Consider the following 18,764-nt stretch of genomic DNA (forward strand, 5'->3'; position numbering starts at 1 on the left):
TCTTTGCCACTTTTTTCTTCTGCTTAGATCTGATTATACAATTTGGGCAAAAAAGTTCTGATACTGTAAAAAGGAATGGTTTAGGTAGTTTTTACCCTTAGAGAACTCTTTGTCAGGCTGTAAAATGAAATTTCAGAGAAATGTCATAATGTTTGCTTTTTAGAAGGCAATGAACTAAAGTTTCTTTTACAATAAGTACCAGACTTTAATATTGCATAATTTTAAAGCTCTGAACTATAGATTTTATGGCATAGATCCAAGAAGGCAATGAGTCAGAAAATCAACATACAAGGAGCTTGATCTCATATGTATTTATTTGAACTAACTCCCATGAGTGGTCTACTGATAATTTGGGAAAGACAAAAACTACACTGAAGAAAATCTATAGTAATATATATTATGTGTCAAGTCAGGTGGTGACCATATAGAGTGCCTTCCTGGACAATCTATCCCCAACTTGATCCTTCAGATCTTCTAATGGTGCACTCATTGTAGATAGTTGACTTATGATTAGAATTGAGCCCAAAATTTCCATTGCTTAGCAAGGCAGCTGTTAAGTGATTTTTGCCCCATTTCTTGCCACAGTTGTTAAGTGAATCACTGCACTTGTTACTTTACAACTGTGTAACTAAGTTGTAAAGTGAATCTGCTTCCCCATTGACTTTGTTTTCAGAAGGTCACAAAAGGTGATCACATGATCATGGGAAACGGCAACCGTCATAAATACTTGCCAGGTGCCGGAATTTGAACCTGTGATTGTGAGGATGCTGCAGCAGTCATAAGTGTGATAAGTCACTTTTTCAGTGCCTTTGTATTTTCAAATGCTTGTAAGTCGAGGACTACTTCTACCACTATAACTAGGTCCATCCACTTTGCTGCTGATTGTCCTTTTCTTTTTCTTTTCACCTTGCCCAACATTATTTTTTTCTTCTTCCTCTTCCTCCTGGCAAAAATCAATAAATACTCAAAAACAAAGACACACAGAGCATTAAAACACATCAGTTAAGAGCTGGGCTACATGAAGGGCTTTGAGGGTGTTGACTAGACTGGAAAATTGCAAAACGATTGGTGGAGTTCCACATTACTATCAAGAATTCTAGAATAGAATAGAGCTGGAAGGGATCTTACAGGTCTTCTAGTCCAGCCCCCCCCCCAAGCAGGAAAACCTATACCATCCCAAACATGTGACTGTCCAGTCTCTTCTTAAAAACCTCCAGTGATGGAGCGCCCACGATTTCTGAAGGCAAGCTGTTCCACTGGTTAATTGTCCTCACTGTCAGCAAGTTTCTCCTTAATTCCAGGTTGCTTCTCTCTTTGGTAAGTTTCCAACCATTGTTTCTCGTCCTGCTCTCTGGTGCTTTGGAAAATAAGTTGACCCCCTCTACATATTGTAGTATTGTCACCAAGAGGGAGGTTCCAGCTTAATCCCTTCTCTATCCTGGAGAAGCTAAACAGACACCGGATTTCACTTTATAACTGCTAAACTTTCTATTCGGCTTTTTAAATTCAAAAAAGGAAACTACCGCTTGCGGACACGCTTCGCTGAGATGATAATGATGATGATCCAATAGCAGCAGCGCACTTTCCCGGCTAACTTCGATCAAGGACATTTATAGCCTCCGGAGGGCGCTGCGAGGCCATTTCCTGATTTCCGCTAGGCGTTCTCGCTGCTACGTGGCTTCTCTCGCTGGTTGTTCTCTAACGTGGGAGGGGCACCCGGGGAGAGAGAGTGGGGGGGGGGCAGACGAAGAGGGAGGTCCGGAAGCGGCTGGCCCGGGCGGGCGCGGTACCGGCGCGTGAGTGAGTGGGGCGTCTCCGCGCGCGGGTCTCCTTCGGCAGGGAGGGCTCCCCTTTGGTCTTTGGCTTTCAGGTTGAAGCGGGCGGGCGGGCGGGTGCGTCTCTGTCTCTTACGGCCACCGGCTTGCTTGGTTTCGGCTTGCCTGCTGCGGTTGCCGCCTCGTCAGCTAGCGCGGCGTGGCAAGGCGGGTGGGTGGCTGGGTAGTACTAGCGCTGGAGGAAGGGGGTGTAACTGCTGCTGGAGGGCCTCTTTGAGTCGCTGCCCAGGAGGGGCTTCTCTCGTGGCACCGGAGAGGGACGAGGGTTGCTCGTGAGCCGCGAACACCACCGGAGAGGTCCAAAGTCCACCCGGGCTGGGCTTGGCCGCGCGGGGGGGGGGGGGTCGGGTCGCGTTCTGGGTGCCTCTTTCGTCCTGTTGACTCCATGGCTCGTATGTCTCCTAGACTCTGCTCAACCCCGTTTAACCTTAACACTAACGTTACGCGAGTCCTGCTTGTGTGCTTTAAGTCCGTGCTCAGTGTATCGTCAATCTCAGAAACCTGGATTCATTAGCTAAACTGGTCCGGTTAGCCCCGGCTAAGGGTTGCATGCCACAAAACCTGTGAAAACGGAACCTAGAACTAAGGAGAAACTTCCTTAATGAGAACAATTAACCATTGGAAAGGCTTGCCTCCAGAAGTTGTGGGTGCTCCAACACTGGAGGTTTTAAAGAAGAGATTGTATATAGCCATATGTCTGAAATGGTCTAGGGCAGGGGTCCTCAACCTTGGCAACTTTAAGACTTGTGGACTTCAACTCCCAGAATTCCTCAGCCAGCTTTGCTGGCTGAGGAATTCTGGGAGTTGAAGTCCACAAGTCTTAAAGTTGCCAAGGTTGAGGACCCCTGGTCTAGGGTTTCCTGCTTGAACAAGGGTTGGACTAGCAGACCTCCGAGGTCCCCCTTCCAACTCTGTTATTCTGTTAATTTCAAAAATATCCGAATCACTTGGTACCATTTCAGGCTGTTTCTTTACTTAACTTGGCTTGACAGGGATTCAGCAGCTGCAAAGTTCCCCACTGGAAATTATCATTAGGAAAAAGTGCCTGATGTTTGTTATCACCTAATGAAAAGCAATGGGCTTCTAATCTTAAAAAAAAGGATTATAACTTTATCTGCAAGTAATAAGCATTAATTTTTACAGTTATGTTTTACAGTTTACAGTTCACTTCAGTTTTCCAACTGTGAAAAATGGCAAGGGATGATATATCAAATAGTTCTGGTGGACTTAATTCCATAAGGTTAGGAAGCTGGCTTTGTTTCTATCACAGGGCTGTCTCTGTGGGTACAGTGGAAGATGCCCTTGATTTAAGCTTGACTTTTTCCTGCTCAAGTGATCATTTGCTTTGAGAAAAGGACTCTAGATGCCTATCTTCTCAGTATATTTCTAGTCCCATTTCAGACTCTTGGTGTTGACTTTAATATCCTGAACAGCTTGGAGCTGGAATGTCTGGCTGAAGGAATATTTCCACCCACCTTTTTTTAGAGAATGAAATTAGGTGGGTGGTTGTAAGTGACAGAGCTTTCTCAGTGGGATGTCCCATAAATTCTTGAGAGTCACCCACCAGCCTCCCACATAAGTAAAAATGTTATTTTTTTCCCTAGAAATTAGAATTAATTTCTAAATACAATTGAAATATCTCATTATTTCTGGAATATATATAGTTTTATGGGTCCATACAGTACACACCACTTTTTTGGAGTAGAACTTTGCCTCTGATGACTTTCTGGTCCATGCAGGGTTTTTTTTTTTAATAACAGTAAAAAAATTGCCACAGTCTGCTTCTAGGGTGCATTTCAACTTTGTAGTTTGCCCCCCCTCCTACCTGACTTTCCCTGGTAGCCGTCTTTTCAGGTTTTAACCAGAACTGACCCAGCTTAGCTTCTGAGTCAATACAAAGCAGCTACAATTGCTAATGGTTGCTATATTCTATAAGGTTTGCTTTTTATATAACCAGCACAGATAGTGTTTATTATTATATGCATTAAAGATAAAACAATATTTCAGTAAAGTAATCATGTGTATTTAGCTAACAATAAGATTTGTCTACAGCACTAATATGTGAAACCTGAATATTTCTATTTCCTTAGGAACATAAGTATATCAGATTGATTGGACGATTTTGCTTCATTGGAAATTATGGCAAAATCTGCAGGAAAAGGAATTAATTTGAAGGACAAACTCGATGGCAATGAATTGGATTTAAGTTTGTGTGATCTGAATGAAGTCCCAGTTAAGGAGCTGGTAGGTATCTGTTTTCTTATGGCCTGTAGAATAATACAGGTGCTTATGTAGGATTCTGCGTAAAGTTATAGGGTTTCTGAAACTCATTGGGAAATGAGTCAATCTTGCACTTCTTTAGAAAAGTAAATTTATATTCAATTTACATTTACAGTTGAAATATGGTTAGAACTAGTGGAGCTGCTCTTAAAAAAATACATAATTATGAAACACTGTAGAGGTAAAGGAGTCCCTGTAGATTTGTCTCATTGCTGACTATTGTGCTCATCTCCATTTCAAGGGCCATTGAGCCAGTGCTATCCGAAGACATTTCCATAGTCATGTGGACAGCATAACTGCACAGAGTGTTGTTACCTTCCCACCAAAGTGATACCCATTTATCTACTCACATTTTCATGCTTTCCAGTTGCTAGGTTGGCAGGAGCCGCGGCAATGGTTTTGAACCTGGGCTATTGGCTTTCTAGCCCAACAAGCTTCAGCATCTTAACTGCTGAGCCGTTGCACTGCTGAAACACTGTGTTGATTTAATTAAAGTGAAGGCTTTCCATTTATTCTTGACATTACCGTGTTTCCCCGAAAATAAGACCTATCTCGAAAATAAGACCTAGCTTGATTTTTACACATGCGGCCAATATAAGCCCTACCCCAAAAATAAGCCCTAGTTTTGGGGCAAGGCATGCACATAAAAATCAAGCTAGGGTGGAGGGTGGAGCTGCCCTACACGCCCCGCACCCGCTTACCTTAGGACTGCTGCAGCAAGACCTCCCGCGCTCCAACACCTGTCGTGCTGCTGCCTGAGTTCTTCTGCGGCCGCTTGCAGTGGCATGCCACATGGCGCATCGTGCCGCTACCGCCAGTCGTGGCAGGAGGCCACGAGACTCGTCACGTCAATCGTACCGCTGTCGCCGCTCGCATCAGGACACCACGTAGCTCATTGTGCCGATCGTGCCTGCTTATGCTGGTGTTGCTGATCATGGCAGGAGGCCACATGACGCATCGCACCTTGTGGCCTCCTGCCGTGAGTGGCAGCACCAGTGCAAGTGGTGCGATGTGCCGCATAGCCTCTTGCGAGCGGCGACAGTGCAATCATCATGATGGGGCTCATGGCCTGTGTGTGGCAGCAGCGGCGCAATCTGCATGAGGAACCACGTGGCCTCTTGCCGTGAATGGCAGCAGAAGAACTCAAAAGATGCATATGATGGAAACAGGTCAAGAGATTTCAGGGGAAATCTGAAATCTCTTGACTAGTTTCTGTCAGGTGCATCTTTTGTATGTGTGCAGTTTCAGACAAAAGCCAGTAAGCATGTCGTGATGCTGGGCTGCTGACTACAGAAAGCAAAATAGCAATACGGTTTGAATGTTTCCTTGAAGAAAATGTATGTGGATTGTGGGAAGGTTTCTTCTTGTTCAAGTATTGCTGCCTTTTATTTTGTAGAAACTTCTAGATTGTCAAACTTCAGAAAAGTTTAACTTTTACAAAACTTCATACCTCTCAACTGATTATGGAACTCCAGATAATACAAACAGAAATCCATAAATTCTGTGGCGTTGCCATCTGGTAAAATTCTGTGATGACTAAAGCTATGCTCAAGATCATAGGAATAGGCAGGGTGAATTATGCTTCCCATTCCCTTCTCAGCAGTTTATCTTGAAATTCCTGTTTCCTTCCATTGGAAATAGTAGTCTCTAAACCGGTCCCAGGCTGGAGGTGGGATAATGGAAGAGAGCATATGAAAGCACAGTGAGTGAAAATATTTGTGATCAGGTGGAACATGTAGGAGTATATACAGACATTTCCAGTTATGTGAGCAACATCTGATTTCTATTGCCTCATATAGCTTGGTTTAAAAAAAAGGCCAAAAGGTCTCACTTCTAACTCATTGATAAATCTCATGGGATTTAAATATAATTTAATTCTAAATTAAGATATGATATCAGACCATAACTATAATATAGGTAGTCCTGACTTATTATAATTAAGCCTAGCATTTTGGTGCTAAGTCATTCAAGCCATTAATGGTCACCATGTGACCTGATTTAATTTTGCAGCTGTTTTTATGATGGTCGTAAAGCAAGTCACCACAATCATTAAGCAAATATATGATAAGTAAATCCATTCTCCTGAATGGGCATTTTTTGCAACACCGGAAACTGGCAAAAATGTTGCAAATGGTATGTGATGTGGGATGCTGCAACTGGTTGTATTGCAAGCTGGTTGCCAATTGCCGAAAATGTGATCATTGCCATACCACCACCATCATCACCCGCGGTCATGTGATCATAATGTGATCACATGTGATCACATGACCGCGGGTGGTGGTGGTGGTGGTATGGCAGTTGTAACTTCGAGAACAGATTGTAGTGTTGCTGAATGGTGGTTTAGTGAGAACTGCCTGTATGGTAAATGAGTATTTTTGGGATGTTGCTATCTAATGAAAATGTAAAGCTTGCCCATATTATAGCAAATATTGAATTCTGAAGATTTCTGTTATCAAAATGTAATACTAAGGTTGCAGTGATTTATTGTCGGTTAGTAAATGCATGATACAATTTTAATTTCTAATTCTTTGGTTCTTTTTCAGGCAGGACTTCCAAAGGCGACAGTTTTGGATTTGTCCTGTAATAATCTTGCTACTTTACCAGTAAGTTTCAACCATATATCTTGGAGGAACTTTCCCTTATTGATGTTACATACAGTCTTATCTTCTATGGTAAAGCAAAGGAGCTTTAGCTGTTATTTTCCAAGATAAAACCATTGATTATTGGATGTCACTGAAAAGGACAGTGCTAAACAATTTATAGATTGAGTTTCTAAGCCATAAATTGTGGCTATAAACCACAAGAATTGGATACATGCAATATACTGTCAAAGGCTTATGTGCCTTGAAATGTGCAAACGCAAATATCAAAGTTGGACGTGCAGGTATATCTTTTTTTTTAATGTACACACTTTCATTTCACAATGAAGAGAAATGATATACAGTTTTATACTATGTCAGCAGATATTAGTGTGAGGGTGACATTAGGCAACGCCAAACTTGTTCTTCATGTAGATTTGCAACTAAGATCCTATGAGTTTGGAATAATAGTCTTTTTATATGACTTTTTTTTTCTTAGAGCATGTTTGGTATATTATGTATTTCCATGTGAGGCGCCAAGAAGAATACGTGGAATTACTTCTGAGTAGTTTATTATTGTTTACCTACAGACAGAGTATTCCCATACTAAAACCATATCTGCATAGCCATAGATATACACTGTAAACTGCTAGGGAGGGGCTGTCTTAGCCCTCTTCCTGCCTACCATACAAGCTCCAGTGCCTCTTTGCCCTCTGGGAAAAAGCCCCTTCCTCCTGCGACTCCAGACCACATTCCATCACATCTCCGGGTGGAAAACAGGTGTCCTGGATGTGATCTAAGAGAAAAGGATAAGAAAGGTTGCGTTCCCATGTTATAAATAGCTTAAGAGAGAAACTGGCCATTAAAGTCTTTGAACCTCCAGCCTTAGATATCACTTCTCAGTTTTCTTAACAGGTCAGTCCTGCGTATCTTTGTTCAGAAATAATTTAATTAGGCTTAGGCCTAGAAAGTGCATGGTTTCATGTTTTACTTATGTTTGGATTCCAGTCAGAGTTCTGCAACTTGACCCATCTGGTAAAATTGGATTTAAGCAAAAATCGGCTTCAGCATCTACCACCAGACTTTGGGCGCTTGATCAACTTGCAACACTTAGATCTGCTGAACAATCGATTGGCTATTTTGCCTGTCAGTTTTGCCCAGCTCAAGGTAATCCTGTTCTTTTGCAACTTTTGGATTGGGTTTAACCTAGGATATATTGGAGATATTTTTTTTTATCATTGTCCAGAAATAAGGGTGCATTTAGTGTATCTGTTCTTACTGTTCTTTGCTCCAAAACACTGAAGGCAGCACTAATTGGAATGCTTCCAAAGAGTAAAACTGAAAATGATGATCATGATCTGGGTCTAGTTCTCAATGCATTTCCCTTTTAGAACCTGAAATGGCTTGATCTGAAAGACAATCCTTTGGATCCTGCACTAGCTAAGGTAGCTGGAGACTGCTTGGATGAAAAACAGTGTAAACTGGCAGCTGTCAGAGTAAGTTAATTCACTTTTTATTTTGATGCAATAGTCTTCCTTCACCTTTGAGTCAGTTTCTTAATATTCTGGGTCATTTTCTCACTTTTTTTTTTAAACCCACTCTAAGGCAGAGGCCCCCAACCTTTTGGGCAGCGGGGACCGATTCTGTGGAGAAAGATTTTTCCGCGGAGGGGGCATGGTTTCGCGTGCTGCCTGCATCCAGTGGATGGGGCTTCACTTGTTTGTGCGGCCCGGTTGCTGGTATGCCACAAACCGGTGCCGGTCCACGGACCAGGGGTTGGGGACCCCTGCTTTAAGGTGCAAAAATGTTCCAATTCAAAAATAAAAAATGAACTATAAAACTTTTTTTAAAAAAAAAAAAATCACTACAGGTGGTCCTTCTAGTGCTTTTCTCTCCATATCAAGAGCTGGCAGACAACAATTCCGGTGAGAAGGTGGTAAGCTAGATGTCCCTGAAGGACGGGGACAACATTACAGTGAAAATCAGCAGCCAGAGGGTGAATCCTGGCTGGCTGGCAGAAAGGAGAGACACTGAGATCACCCGGATATACTCTGGGTAGCTGCTCTTCATGAGTAGACCATAGGAACTGGGGTTTGTGTAGTCAGCTTGTGAGTCAAGTGGCTGAGAGTCGAGGGGTTGCAAGGGGTTGCAACTAAGCTCAAAGATGTAATGGATGTAAAGTTTGGCCGGACCACATTTCTTAATCACATTTGGAACTAGATTTTTTTTTTACTGCTTCTCAAATATTAAAACTCTTTGGATTTTTGTATTCCAAAGCCAGTTTGTAAACCTGGGAAAGGAATTCCAGTATATTCTCAATTTTATTTAGGTACCAAAGGGCGTCTTTAGAGCAATTCAAAGCCTCAGCTGCTGGACTGATTGATTAGATGGCAGATTTTTAGGATGGAGAACCTCCTCGTATTTGCATATAAGAAGGAGCAATTCCACAATTCAGGACTTTCCCCTTCAGTTTGTTTTGGCATTCAGGTGACGGTGTGGATAGAACCCTTGAGAATTCAGTTTGTCCATATTTACAACTATCTGGACACTTGCTCACCAGAGTGCCCTCAAGGGATGGGACAGTCACAACTTCAGTGCCTCAGAAATCGCGGCTTAGCAGGGAACAACACATTCCTTGTTCTTTCTGCACAGATACTGCAGCTGAGAGCAGTGATAGGAGGAAATGGCTCTTTTCTAAGTCTGTCTCCAGAGCAGCTGTTCCAGCTGCAGAGAACATTAAGAGGGGTGCTGGACTTTAGGAAACAGCCCTTTGTGACACTGGAAAAGTACAGGGAATGATGCTAGCAGACATTGACCCAATGTTGTGGACATCCTTTCATTTAAGTTCATCTCAATCGTTCCTGCTATCATTCCAGCCTTATTCCAGGGCCTGGATAAGCCTGACAGTTGCACGCACAGTAGCCAGATCCCTACAGGGGTTGCTGGGGTTGGCAGCCTGGCCAGAGGGATACCATCTTAAAGAATCAAACCAGGAACAGTAAATTACAAATGCTAGTCAAACAAGTTGAGGCGGCTTACTCCAGTTCCTCTCAATCCAAGGCCTTTGTGAAGGTACACTTAATATATAGGTAGTCTTTGACTTACCTACAACAGTTTGTGTAGTGATTGTCCGCAGTTACAACAGCACTGAAAAAAGTGACATGACCATTTTTCACACTTAATGACTACTGCTGCATCCCCATAGTCATGTGATTTACATTCAGATCCTTGATAACTGGTTCGTATTTATGACAGCTGCAGACTTTCTGCCAGCAAACTCAATGGGGAAGCCAGTTTCACTTAACAAAGGTGTTACTAATTTAACAACTGCGGTGATTCACTTAACAAATGCGGCAAGGAAAGTTGTAAAACGGCAAAACTTACTTAACAAATTTCTCACTTAGCAACATAAGTTTTGGGCTCAGTTGTGATCATAAGTCGAGGACTACCTGTACATTGATTTTTAAGGTAACCAAATCTGTTCTGTAGCAAAGACGTTTGCCATAGCATATACTTGAATTAATATTCTAGATGTTCTCCAATACAGTTTTATATTATAGTAATTCATGTGATATGTTATTGTTTTGATTCCAATGCTTAAGTAATGCTTCAAACGTGGAAGATAAATGTTCATTGGCAGGAAGTACCTAAGACTTAATCATATCACTTTCTTTTTATTTTTCTTGGCATTTAAGAATAAACAGCAAGATATTTGTGTAAATGATTGCTGAAAATCTGTGTACAAGAGAATAATTTAATACTAAATGCTCATGGATCAAATGCATTCTTTCATATATTTTAGTTGGAATTGAATTCTTACTAAGGTTGAGGGCTTTGTTCCTTTCCCCTTCCTTTTTGTAGTATGTGACTTTATTCACTTGCTTTGTTCATTGGGAATTATTTGCTCTGTGGGCATTTACTCCATGTTTTTGTTCTTTATTAGCACATTGTACTCTGCACTGCGTAGGTAGCTCTATGTGGGACTGTCCACCAAGGTGGAGTTGATTTAAATCAAGTTGATTTAAATCACGATTTAAATCATTATTTAAATCACTAGTAAAAAGGCTTGATTTAAATCAACTTGATTTAAATCATAATTTTTAAAGAGCAACTGTCATCTCTGTCCCGCAGCGGCTCCTCTGACCCGCTGTTGACTCACCGACAGTCCCACTCACTTTAATGGGACAGCTGGTGATACGGCAGTGACACAACAAGGTGAAGGACGTGGTGGGCAACAGGTGAGAGGATGCCCACTAAGAGGCATTGCCAGGATGGATCTGAGATGACAGGTGCTCTTTAAATGTAAGGACTCATTCTTGCTGGTAGTTAGAATCTTTAATATTATTTGCAAACAAAATGAAGGTTTCCTATTTAGAATAATAAGTTGTCAGGTTAGTAAAACAGCAACCTCAGAACCAATTTTAGTTTAAAAGGGTAATCACACATAGTTGGAAAACTACTCAAATACTTTTATTTAATTAAAACACTTAGAGCCTGGTACAGATGCATTTCTCTTCAAAAAATCATACGGTTTGTAGTGTACATAGATTTGCAAAACAATGGGATAAAAAAATATTCCTGAACTTTGTTTTATGATTTATCTCATGGTTACTGAGAAATTGTGTGAATGCATCAATGAAGTGCATGTTATCTCAGCTTGTAGAGCTTGGATTCATTGAATGAGTTTACCAAAAATGTAAATATTGCAGAATATATAGCCTCATGCTACATAACTAAGCTCCATTTCATGCTGAACAAACTAAATTATTAATGTATCTTAAATAGAAAACTATATTTAGATAGATTTTTACTCCAAAAGCATTTTATTAAAATAAATTTGATAAAAAAATTAAAGATCTGATTTTTTTTATTGTTTTTTAAAAAATTGATTATTATCCACCCTGCTGTCCACTAATGGATTATGCCTTTGTGTGCAGAAATGAAGAGTTGGATTAAATGGCATTTGGCCTCTCAAGTCTTCTTGGTCTAAGAAGCAGATTACTTTTGGACTGGCCAAATTAACTTCCTTTTTGCAAACATCCTAAGGTCATCTTCTCTGTGCATAAAGAAAAGGATGCTTCTTTTTTCTCCTAGTTCTTTAAATGAAAAAAAATTAATATTTGTGTATCTCAAAGGTATTGCAGCATATGAGAGTCATCCAGTCTGAATTAGATCGTGAGAGGCAACGAAAGTTAGAGAAAGAACAAGGTAAATTTAACAATTCTATTTCATTTTGTGATGTTGGCTTTCTTTGGGGAATGGCACAACTCAATCACACAGGATAGGTTTTTAACCCACATGCTTATATCTGTACCCTAAATTAGATCTATCCTCCTCACTTCCCTTAACAAATTAACTCTTTGCCTTCCTTGTAAATGTGGATGGAGTGTGAGTTTTGTGTGTGTGTGTTTGTGTGTGTGTGTGTGTACTTTCCATGCCAGATGGGGGAGGTGGGATGCCCTTCCAAAGCTTAGGAAGGTAACACAGGCATTTTTTTCTTTTGCACTACATTTTCTTCCTCTACAAGCTAATTAATATATGCAGTTTAAAAAAATTATTCAAGATACATTGATTGCATTTGAGAAGTGGAGATTTTCTATATCAGTATATAGAACCGGAGATTGTTCTAGGACTAAATGCCCTGTTTGAGATAACAGTTCCCTTCCCATCCCACACTTAACAATTTTATCAAGAGTTTGTGTGTCGAGTGTTGTAATTCACCTCAAAACCAGTATCAGAGATCAGTTCCTTGGCACTGTGTAAATTAAATGACGTAACTGAAGCCAATGTCTAGAGAATGTGATGTACCTTTCTTCTTTTTGTGTTGGTGTAAATCTTTCCAGTTCCTTCAATATTGCAGCTTTAATTTAGGTCATTATTATGTAATCAGTGAGGAGAACATAGATTGGGAGGTCAGGTTATGTTATCCTCAAGGTCTTTCTGCCTTTTTAGTTGGACTAATTGATAGAAAAATACAAACACACACGATAGGCAGTAAGTATTCATTCAAATCCAGTGTGGCTGCTACTACATATAAAGGATTAGATTTAGTTGCTGACAGGTACACACATTGAAAAAGTGGACATTGTTGGGGCAGTCTGTTTGGTGGAATAGAAAGGGCAGCTACAGCCTCCAAGATACAGTACTTTTTTCCAAGCTAGTACACACACCAAGACAGACAGACAGACAGACAGACAGACAGAGAGTAAAAAGGGCAGTTTGGCTGAAAATATTTTACTGTGATAAAATGTTAGCATCTTGCAGTTGTAAATTCTCTTTGATCTAAACATTTTATGTGACTGGGAAGAATCTCAGTCTGCCATAAACAGGACATTTTTTCATCATGCATAGTCAGAATGTTATTGGCAGCATATCTTTATTTTTGTGCCAGCTTCCATGTCTTTCTCCCTCTGTCTGGCCACAGCCCTTCAGCTCAGCTATTGACTATTTCACCTAATCAAGGGGGCGCTTGAATGACTTTCAGCGGCACCATCCAAGTCATTCTCATGCTTAAGAATGCAATCTGTTATCAAGTTCTTGAATAAAATTAATTTTCTTACACAATCCCTCACTTCCTGCCACTTCTTTAGTAGGTAATGATTAGTCACAAGAGAGATTAACATTCTTATGCAATTCTTAAACAATTCAAGCTGAGATTAAAGCAGCCCCTTAAAATAGCCTTCTGTTCTAAAGCAAAGTTTGCTATGTGGCTGCTTCTTTTTTCTTTTTTTTTTAAAGAAATAATAACTACTTTGGGTTATTAGTGTTTCTTTTATAGGCTTTTCTGCCTAATTAGCAGCCTTTAACTTCTTAGCTTTGGGGGTGGGTGGAGGAAATGCACCTGAATCTCCTCTTGATTGTGCTGGGTACAATAGTGCTGCCTCCCCCGTTATTATTAAGTCATGTCTAAATGGAGAACTTACATATGTTTGATCTACAGAAATGGAAGTCCTTGACATAATAAATGTACCAAGTTGTTCCAGAATGTCTACTGGCAGATGACAGCTTGATGGTCTGCCCACTAATACACACGAAGGATTATTTCATATTGCTCATGTTATTGCCTTATATGTCTTTTCATGGGTGTCCCCAACATATTTATTAACTTTCCAGTTATAATTCTGAATTGTTAAACCTGTTTTTTCCATCCAAGTTCCAAATGACTGCTATCAGGCATGTCCACAGTTCCTAGGGATTTCCAAAATACTTTGGTTCATAATCCAAGACCATTATGTGGTTGTACATCAACTTTTTAAAAAATATAAACTACTCCCAATTCATTTTCTTAGCATTACTCTGATGCTAAATGGTAATGATATTGTTCTACTTCTGATCATGGGGAAGAATGGTAAGCTTTTAAGGAATCAAGGTTTGAGGGTTCCTTGGTGCTCCGAGCACTGATAATATTACCTAGTTTGGGTAATGAAAGGTCTGCAAGAAAACAACCAAGCTCAGAGAGCACCAAGGACCCCTCATTTCAACCTTGAGCTATAAATATGCTCCTTTATTAGAATCGGGGCATAGTTTTTTGACTGTGCTCAATGACATGGAGACTCCACTAGAAGAGGTGAGGCTAAAATAATCTAGCCTGTTATTGAAGATTTTGGAACAAAATTTAAGGTAGCCCTGGTGGTGCAGTGTTAGAATGCAGTATTGCAGGCTAACTCTGCCCACAGTCAGCAGTTTGTCACCCACTTAAGGTTGACTCAGCCTTCCAGCCTTCCGAGGTTGGTAAAATAAAGAGCCAGATAATTGGGGGCAATGTGCTGACATAGCCGCCCTGAGTCCGTAAGGAGAAGGGCGGGATATAAATATAAACAATAAAATATGTAAACCTCTCAGAGAGGGTTGTAAAAGCACTGGTATATCTGCATGGTATCTATCTAAGTGCTCTTGCTCTTGCTAAGAGTAACAATGGGAGCAGAAGGCTTCTCCTTGGCAAATTGTACCACTTTTGTCTCTCAAAATTATACCACAAAATCCAGCCATTTTGCTTTTGAGTTTCAGTGGCATGATTTAGTACAGGGGCTTGAAAGCTCTAAATAGCATGCTGCAGGTAGCAGCCCAACCAGAGGAGCAACTACACAAGGAGCAGCTAGCCATACGACACCTTAGTTTTTGTGGGAGAATATATGCAACTTTGCTGAGCGATAACATTTTTTGCAATAGAAGTTTGACACCATCATTTCAGCACGCTTAAAATGTTTCCACTGTTTATTATTGACAACGTACTGTACTTATATATTACAAAATACAAAATATTGAAGTTTATTTTGTTGGTTATGGCTGGTGAAGAGAAGCCATCACTGTTACTCTGTATTCTCATGCCTCTTATGTTACAGCGTAGAAATGGAAAGATTGGCCTTGCAGGCAACCTTGGTTGTGCTGGATGGATAAATTCACCACACCTCTTTCTCCTGATTGGACAGATCAGTGTGAAGGCACGGTTTTCTAAAGAAAATGTTTTGGGTTTATGCTTGGGTGCAGAGCTGGAGAAGAAGCGCAAAGCAGAGCGGCAAGCAAGAGAGGCTCAAGAGAGGGAACTACGTAAGCGGGAGAAGGCCGAAGAGAAAGAACGTCGGAGGAGAGAATACGATGCCCTTAGAATCGCAAAGCAGAAAATGACAACACAACAAAGAAGAGAAACGGGTGAAAATCAAAGTAAGAAAATAATGTGCTTGGGTAAAGGAAGCGTTGTCTGAAATAGGGAAGAAATGATCATGACTAAGTTTGATAAATACTGTATGCTGTCACAGAAAGACTAACAAGGACACAGCAGATATATGTCTTTAATAGTCTACAGACAGCTAGAAACCCATGTGGGAAAATGTTCAAAAATGGCAAAAAAAAAACCCGAAACAAGACAGCAATCCACATGTCTACTGAGATGTTTTATTTGCCCCATCTCTCTCTGATGCCAGCTCTCACAACAGAGAAGTAAATTTTGGTTATATAACATAGCCATAATAGTAGCTTTTTATTTTTTGCATCAGTAAGGCTAATATGTTAGCCATTAGGAAAAAACGCCCGTTAATCTGATATCAAAGCACTCACTATCTGGGCAGCAGTAATCTTAAAGTACAGAAAGATCTTGGCTGGACTTTTAAGGTTCCCTGAACTATTTGAGCTGAGTTTAACAAGCCATGCATGTTTGCCTTGAATAGTATCAGCTAAACATGAAGAGTCCAATTAATTTGCTTGCTATGCTTTGTATTAAATAGCGAAGACGATCTCACATGGATGTACTTTGAATTTATGAGTTAGCTGAGGCACAATGAATCTTACTGCTCAGCATGGAATTAATTATTCTTATTTGATGGTCATTGTAATACCACATTCTTGTTCTCTTTTTTTCTTTTTCTTTTTACAGAACCCTCTGTTTCCCATCCGTCACGTCCACTGAAAAAGGAACGCTCTTGGTCTAGAATTTTGCTGAAGATGTTCCTGCTTCTCCTGTTAGGTGCCCTGAGTGCTCTGGCTGTTTGTAGGGTTACAGAGCTACAGCACCAGCCAGTGTGTGTTAGTGTGAACATGCTATATGAAGATGCATTAACCTTTTTACCAAGTCGTGAAATCTTTCAAAATATACTGCAGCCAAACTCACAGCAATAATGCTGTCTTAAGTTCTGAAGGACTCTTGCCTCCTGCTTTTTTTTTTTCATTAACATAGCCAGAATTCCTATGGAATTGAACTCTGGTGAAAATCATTTTTAGTTGTTTAGCAATGGCAGCTTTAAACCAGAGCAGAAATATGGCCCAGATCTTCTTTACTGTATCTTTTTTGCAGTTCTTTTGATAAACAATGTTTTCTTCCTCCAGAGTGGAGCATTTTTAGGCTCCAAATCATAGACTTCTGAGCTGTAGGGAAAAAAAATGCCTATCCAATGAAGCTAGCTTGTCATTATAAAAAGCTTTACTACACACAGCCTTTGCATATTACCATTCTAGCAAAGATGCTCAGTCTGGAAACCATTATGCTAGATGGCTAAACCATCCATACAGTTGAGAGCAAAGTTTGATTGTTACATAAAGACTCCTTCAAATTCAGTTTGGCTCGTGGTGACTTCATGAACAATATGAACATGATTTGCCAATCCTTTCTTTCAAAATGTTTTCCCACTTAATGGTATATTCTTAATATTCTCTAGAGAAGTGTTTCTCAGCCTCAGCCACTTTTAAAATATATGGACTTCAACTTCCAGCATGCTGACTAGGACAGGGCTTTTCAACCTTTTCACATATTGTACCACTTTTAGGATATGGCAATNTGCCCCCTCGGCTTGTTGGGATGTCTGTGATGGAACCTCCTAAGCAGACGGGGTGCGTGCACCTCGCTATCTTTCACCCAGGATGCTTCTGACAACGGATAGCCTTTCCATCGTACAAGGTACGACACTCCATTCCTACTTCTCTTGGAATCTAGTATGTCCTGTACCTCGTACTGATCGGAGGTTACGGGCCCTGGGGTGATTATGATTATTAATCCTTATGAATTATATCTAATGGATATGCCCAAAGCAAATTTAGTAATATTGTAAGACACCCAGAGTTACCCCGAGGTAAAATGTGTGCCAATAAATTTAATAAGTAATAATAATGTTCCACAAAACTAATTATACTTTCCTCCTAAATAGAAGACAGCCATCTTTTTTTAACCAACTGCTGAGAAGTCCAATATGTCAGAAATTTTTTTCCACTGAACTAAATGAGTTTTTAAACAATAAGAAACATTCTAACATTTCTTAACACACAAGCCATTGATTTGCATGATATTTTAGTTTTGTATTCCAGTTTATTTGTATATTATCCACATTTAGCCAATGCCTTCATTTTTGGATCTAAATTGTTATTTTAGCCTTTGTAAAAAGTTTCTCTAATGCAGATAAAAATTATCTGGGTTCTAAAGTTTCAGAGTTTTTAAAAAATAATTATAAAACCCCGAATTTATAGGGACAGGTAAATGCAGTGAAACCAAATATGACTTCTAGACTGAGAAATGTTTTGAAAGCAATGCATATATTACTCCTCTTAAATATTTTTCCAAGCCTTAGTTAATGACTAATTTTCATAGAAAGAACAAATACCTAGCATCAGATTTCCTGATTTCGAAGCATATAAATAGGGTTTTTTTTCTTAACCAATAATAATTTGGAATGGGGATGAAACTAAATGTGTTGGTTCAACTTCCTCATTGTAAATATTATTATTTGATAACATGGAAGTCTTGGAAACTTCTTGATTCTAACTAGGAATCTACTGATGTTTCTAGCACATGGCAGCTTAATATATTTGGGTCCTATTGGGAAAGAAATTAAAATTTGATTTTAGATATCAAAAGAACTGCCTGCTTCTAAATAATAATAATAATAATGATGATAAAGTTGGAAGGGACCTTGGAGGTCATCTAGTCCAACCCCCTGCTCAGGCAGGAAACCCTATACCATTTCGGACAAATGGCTGTTTAAATAATTAAATTAAAGAATTAAAATAATTCTTATTTTAAAATGAAAGGAAAAGTTTTGAAGTGGAAACCATGAACCAAAATGGAAATAATACTGTTACTTCTAAAAAATGTTAAAAGCCTATATTGATGTGTATACAAGGGAAAAGAGCAGCACAAAGGCAACAAATAGATATTGATTAAGTAAATAGCTGCTGAATCAGTTGCCTATAAATAACATTATTTGATTCCTATCTCTGTATATCAACCATTCTCTCTTACATACACATCACACAAAACCATACAGGTAACACATATTCTGTTGCTGGTGATGGATGAAGGGAAGAAATTGCTGCACTGGGAAGGAAAGAGGGAGTGGGAGCAAAACTGAATGGGGTAGATTAAGAGATACTGAACAGGGAAAGGAAGAGAAACTTAAGCACGGCAATTAAAATTCAGCATTGAAGTTAAGCAGGCAAGCAGCCCCAACTGAAATTAAACTTCAGAGGCTTTCAGACTTCTTAGCATCTTGGTCTGTAGCCATGCTGAATTGTAAAAACATATGCAGTGGGTACTTTCTCCAATTCTTGGTTTTTTATTCTATCAGGGAATCTGATACGGGGCAGCCCT

The 18,764-nt window shown here is 39.9% G+C and overlaps 1 protein-coding gene across 3 annotated transcripts; it reads left to right on the forward strand.

Moving 5' to 3' along the window:
- The first annotated feature begins 1,742 nt into the window (after positions 1-1,742).
- On the forward strand, positions 1,743-16,741 carry LRRC59 (leucine rich repeat containing 59). Of its 3 annotated transcripts, none has more exons than XM_015811750.1 (8): positions 1,743-1,800; positions 3,926-4,079; positions 6,659-6,718; positions 7,703-7,861; positions 8,086-8,190; positions 11,830-11,902; positions 15,182-15,355; positions 16,065-16,741. In XM_015811750.1, exons 2-8 carry the CDS (start codon positions 3,975-3,977, stop codon positions 16,304-16,306), a joined length of 918 nt encoding a protein of 305 aa, XP_015667236.1. In that variant the 5' UTR covers positions 1,743-1,800; positions 3,926-3,974; the 3' UTR covers positions 16,307-16,741. The 3 variants fall into 3 exon arrangements, with proteins under 3 accessions (XP_015667236.1, XP_015667245.1, XP_015667254.1); XM_015811759.1 differs by having other exon boundaries at positions 1,743-1,796; XM_015811768.1 differs by lacking the exon at positions 1,743-1,800 and adding an exon at positions 1,848-1,870.
- Positions 16,742-18,764: the final 2,023 nt, after the last annotated feature.

This window comes from Protobothrops mucrosquamatus, unplaced genomic scaffold (assembly GCF_001527695.2).
Source record: "Protobothrops mucrosquamatus isolate PMUCROS unplaced genomic scaffold, P.Mucros_1.0 scaffold_52, whole genome shotgun sequence".
Classification (NCBI taxonomy): Eukaryota; Metazoa; Chordata; class Lepidosauria; order Squamata; family Viperidae; genus Protobothrops; species Protobothrops mucrosquamatus.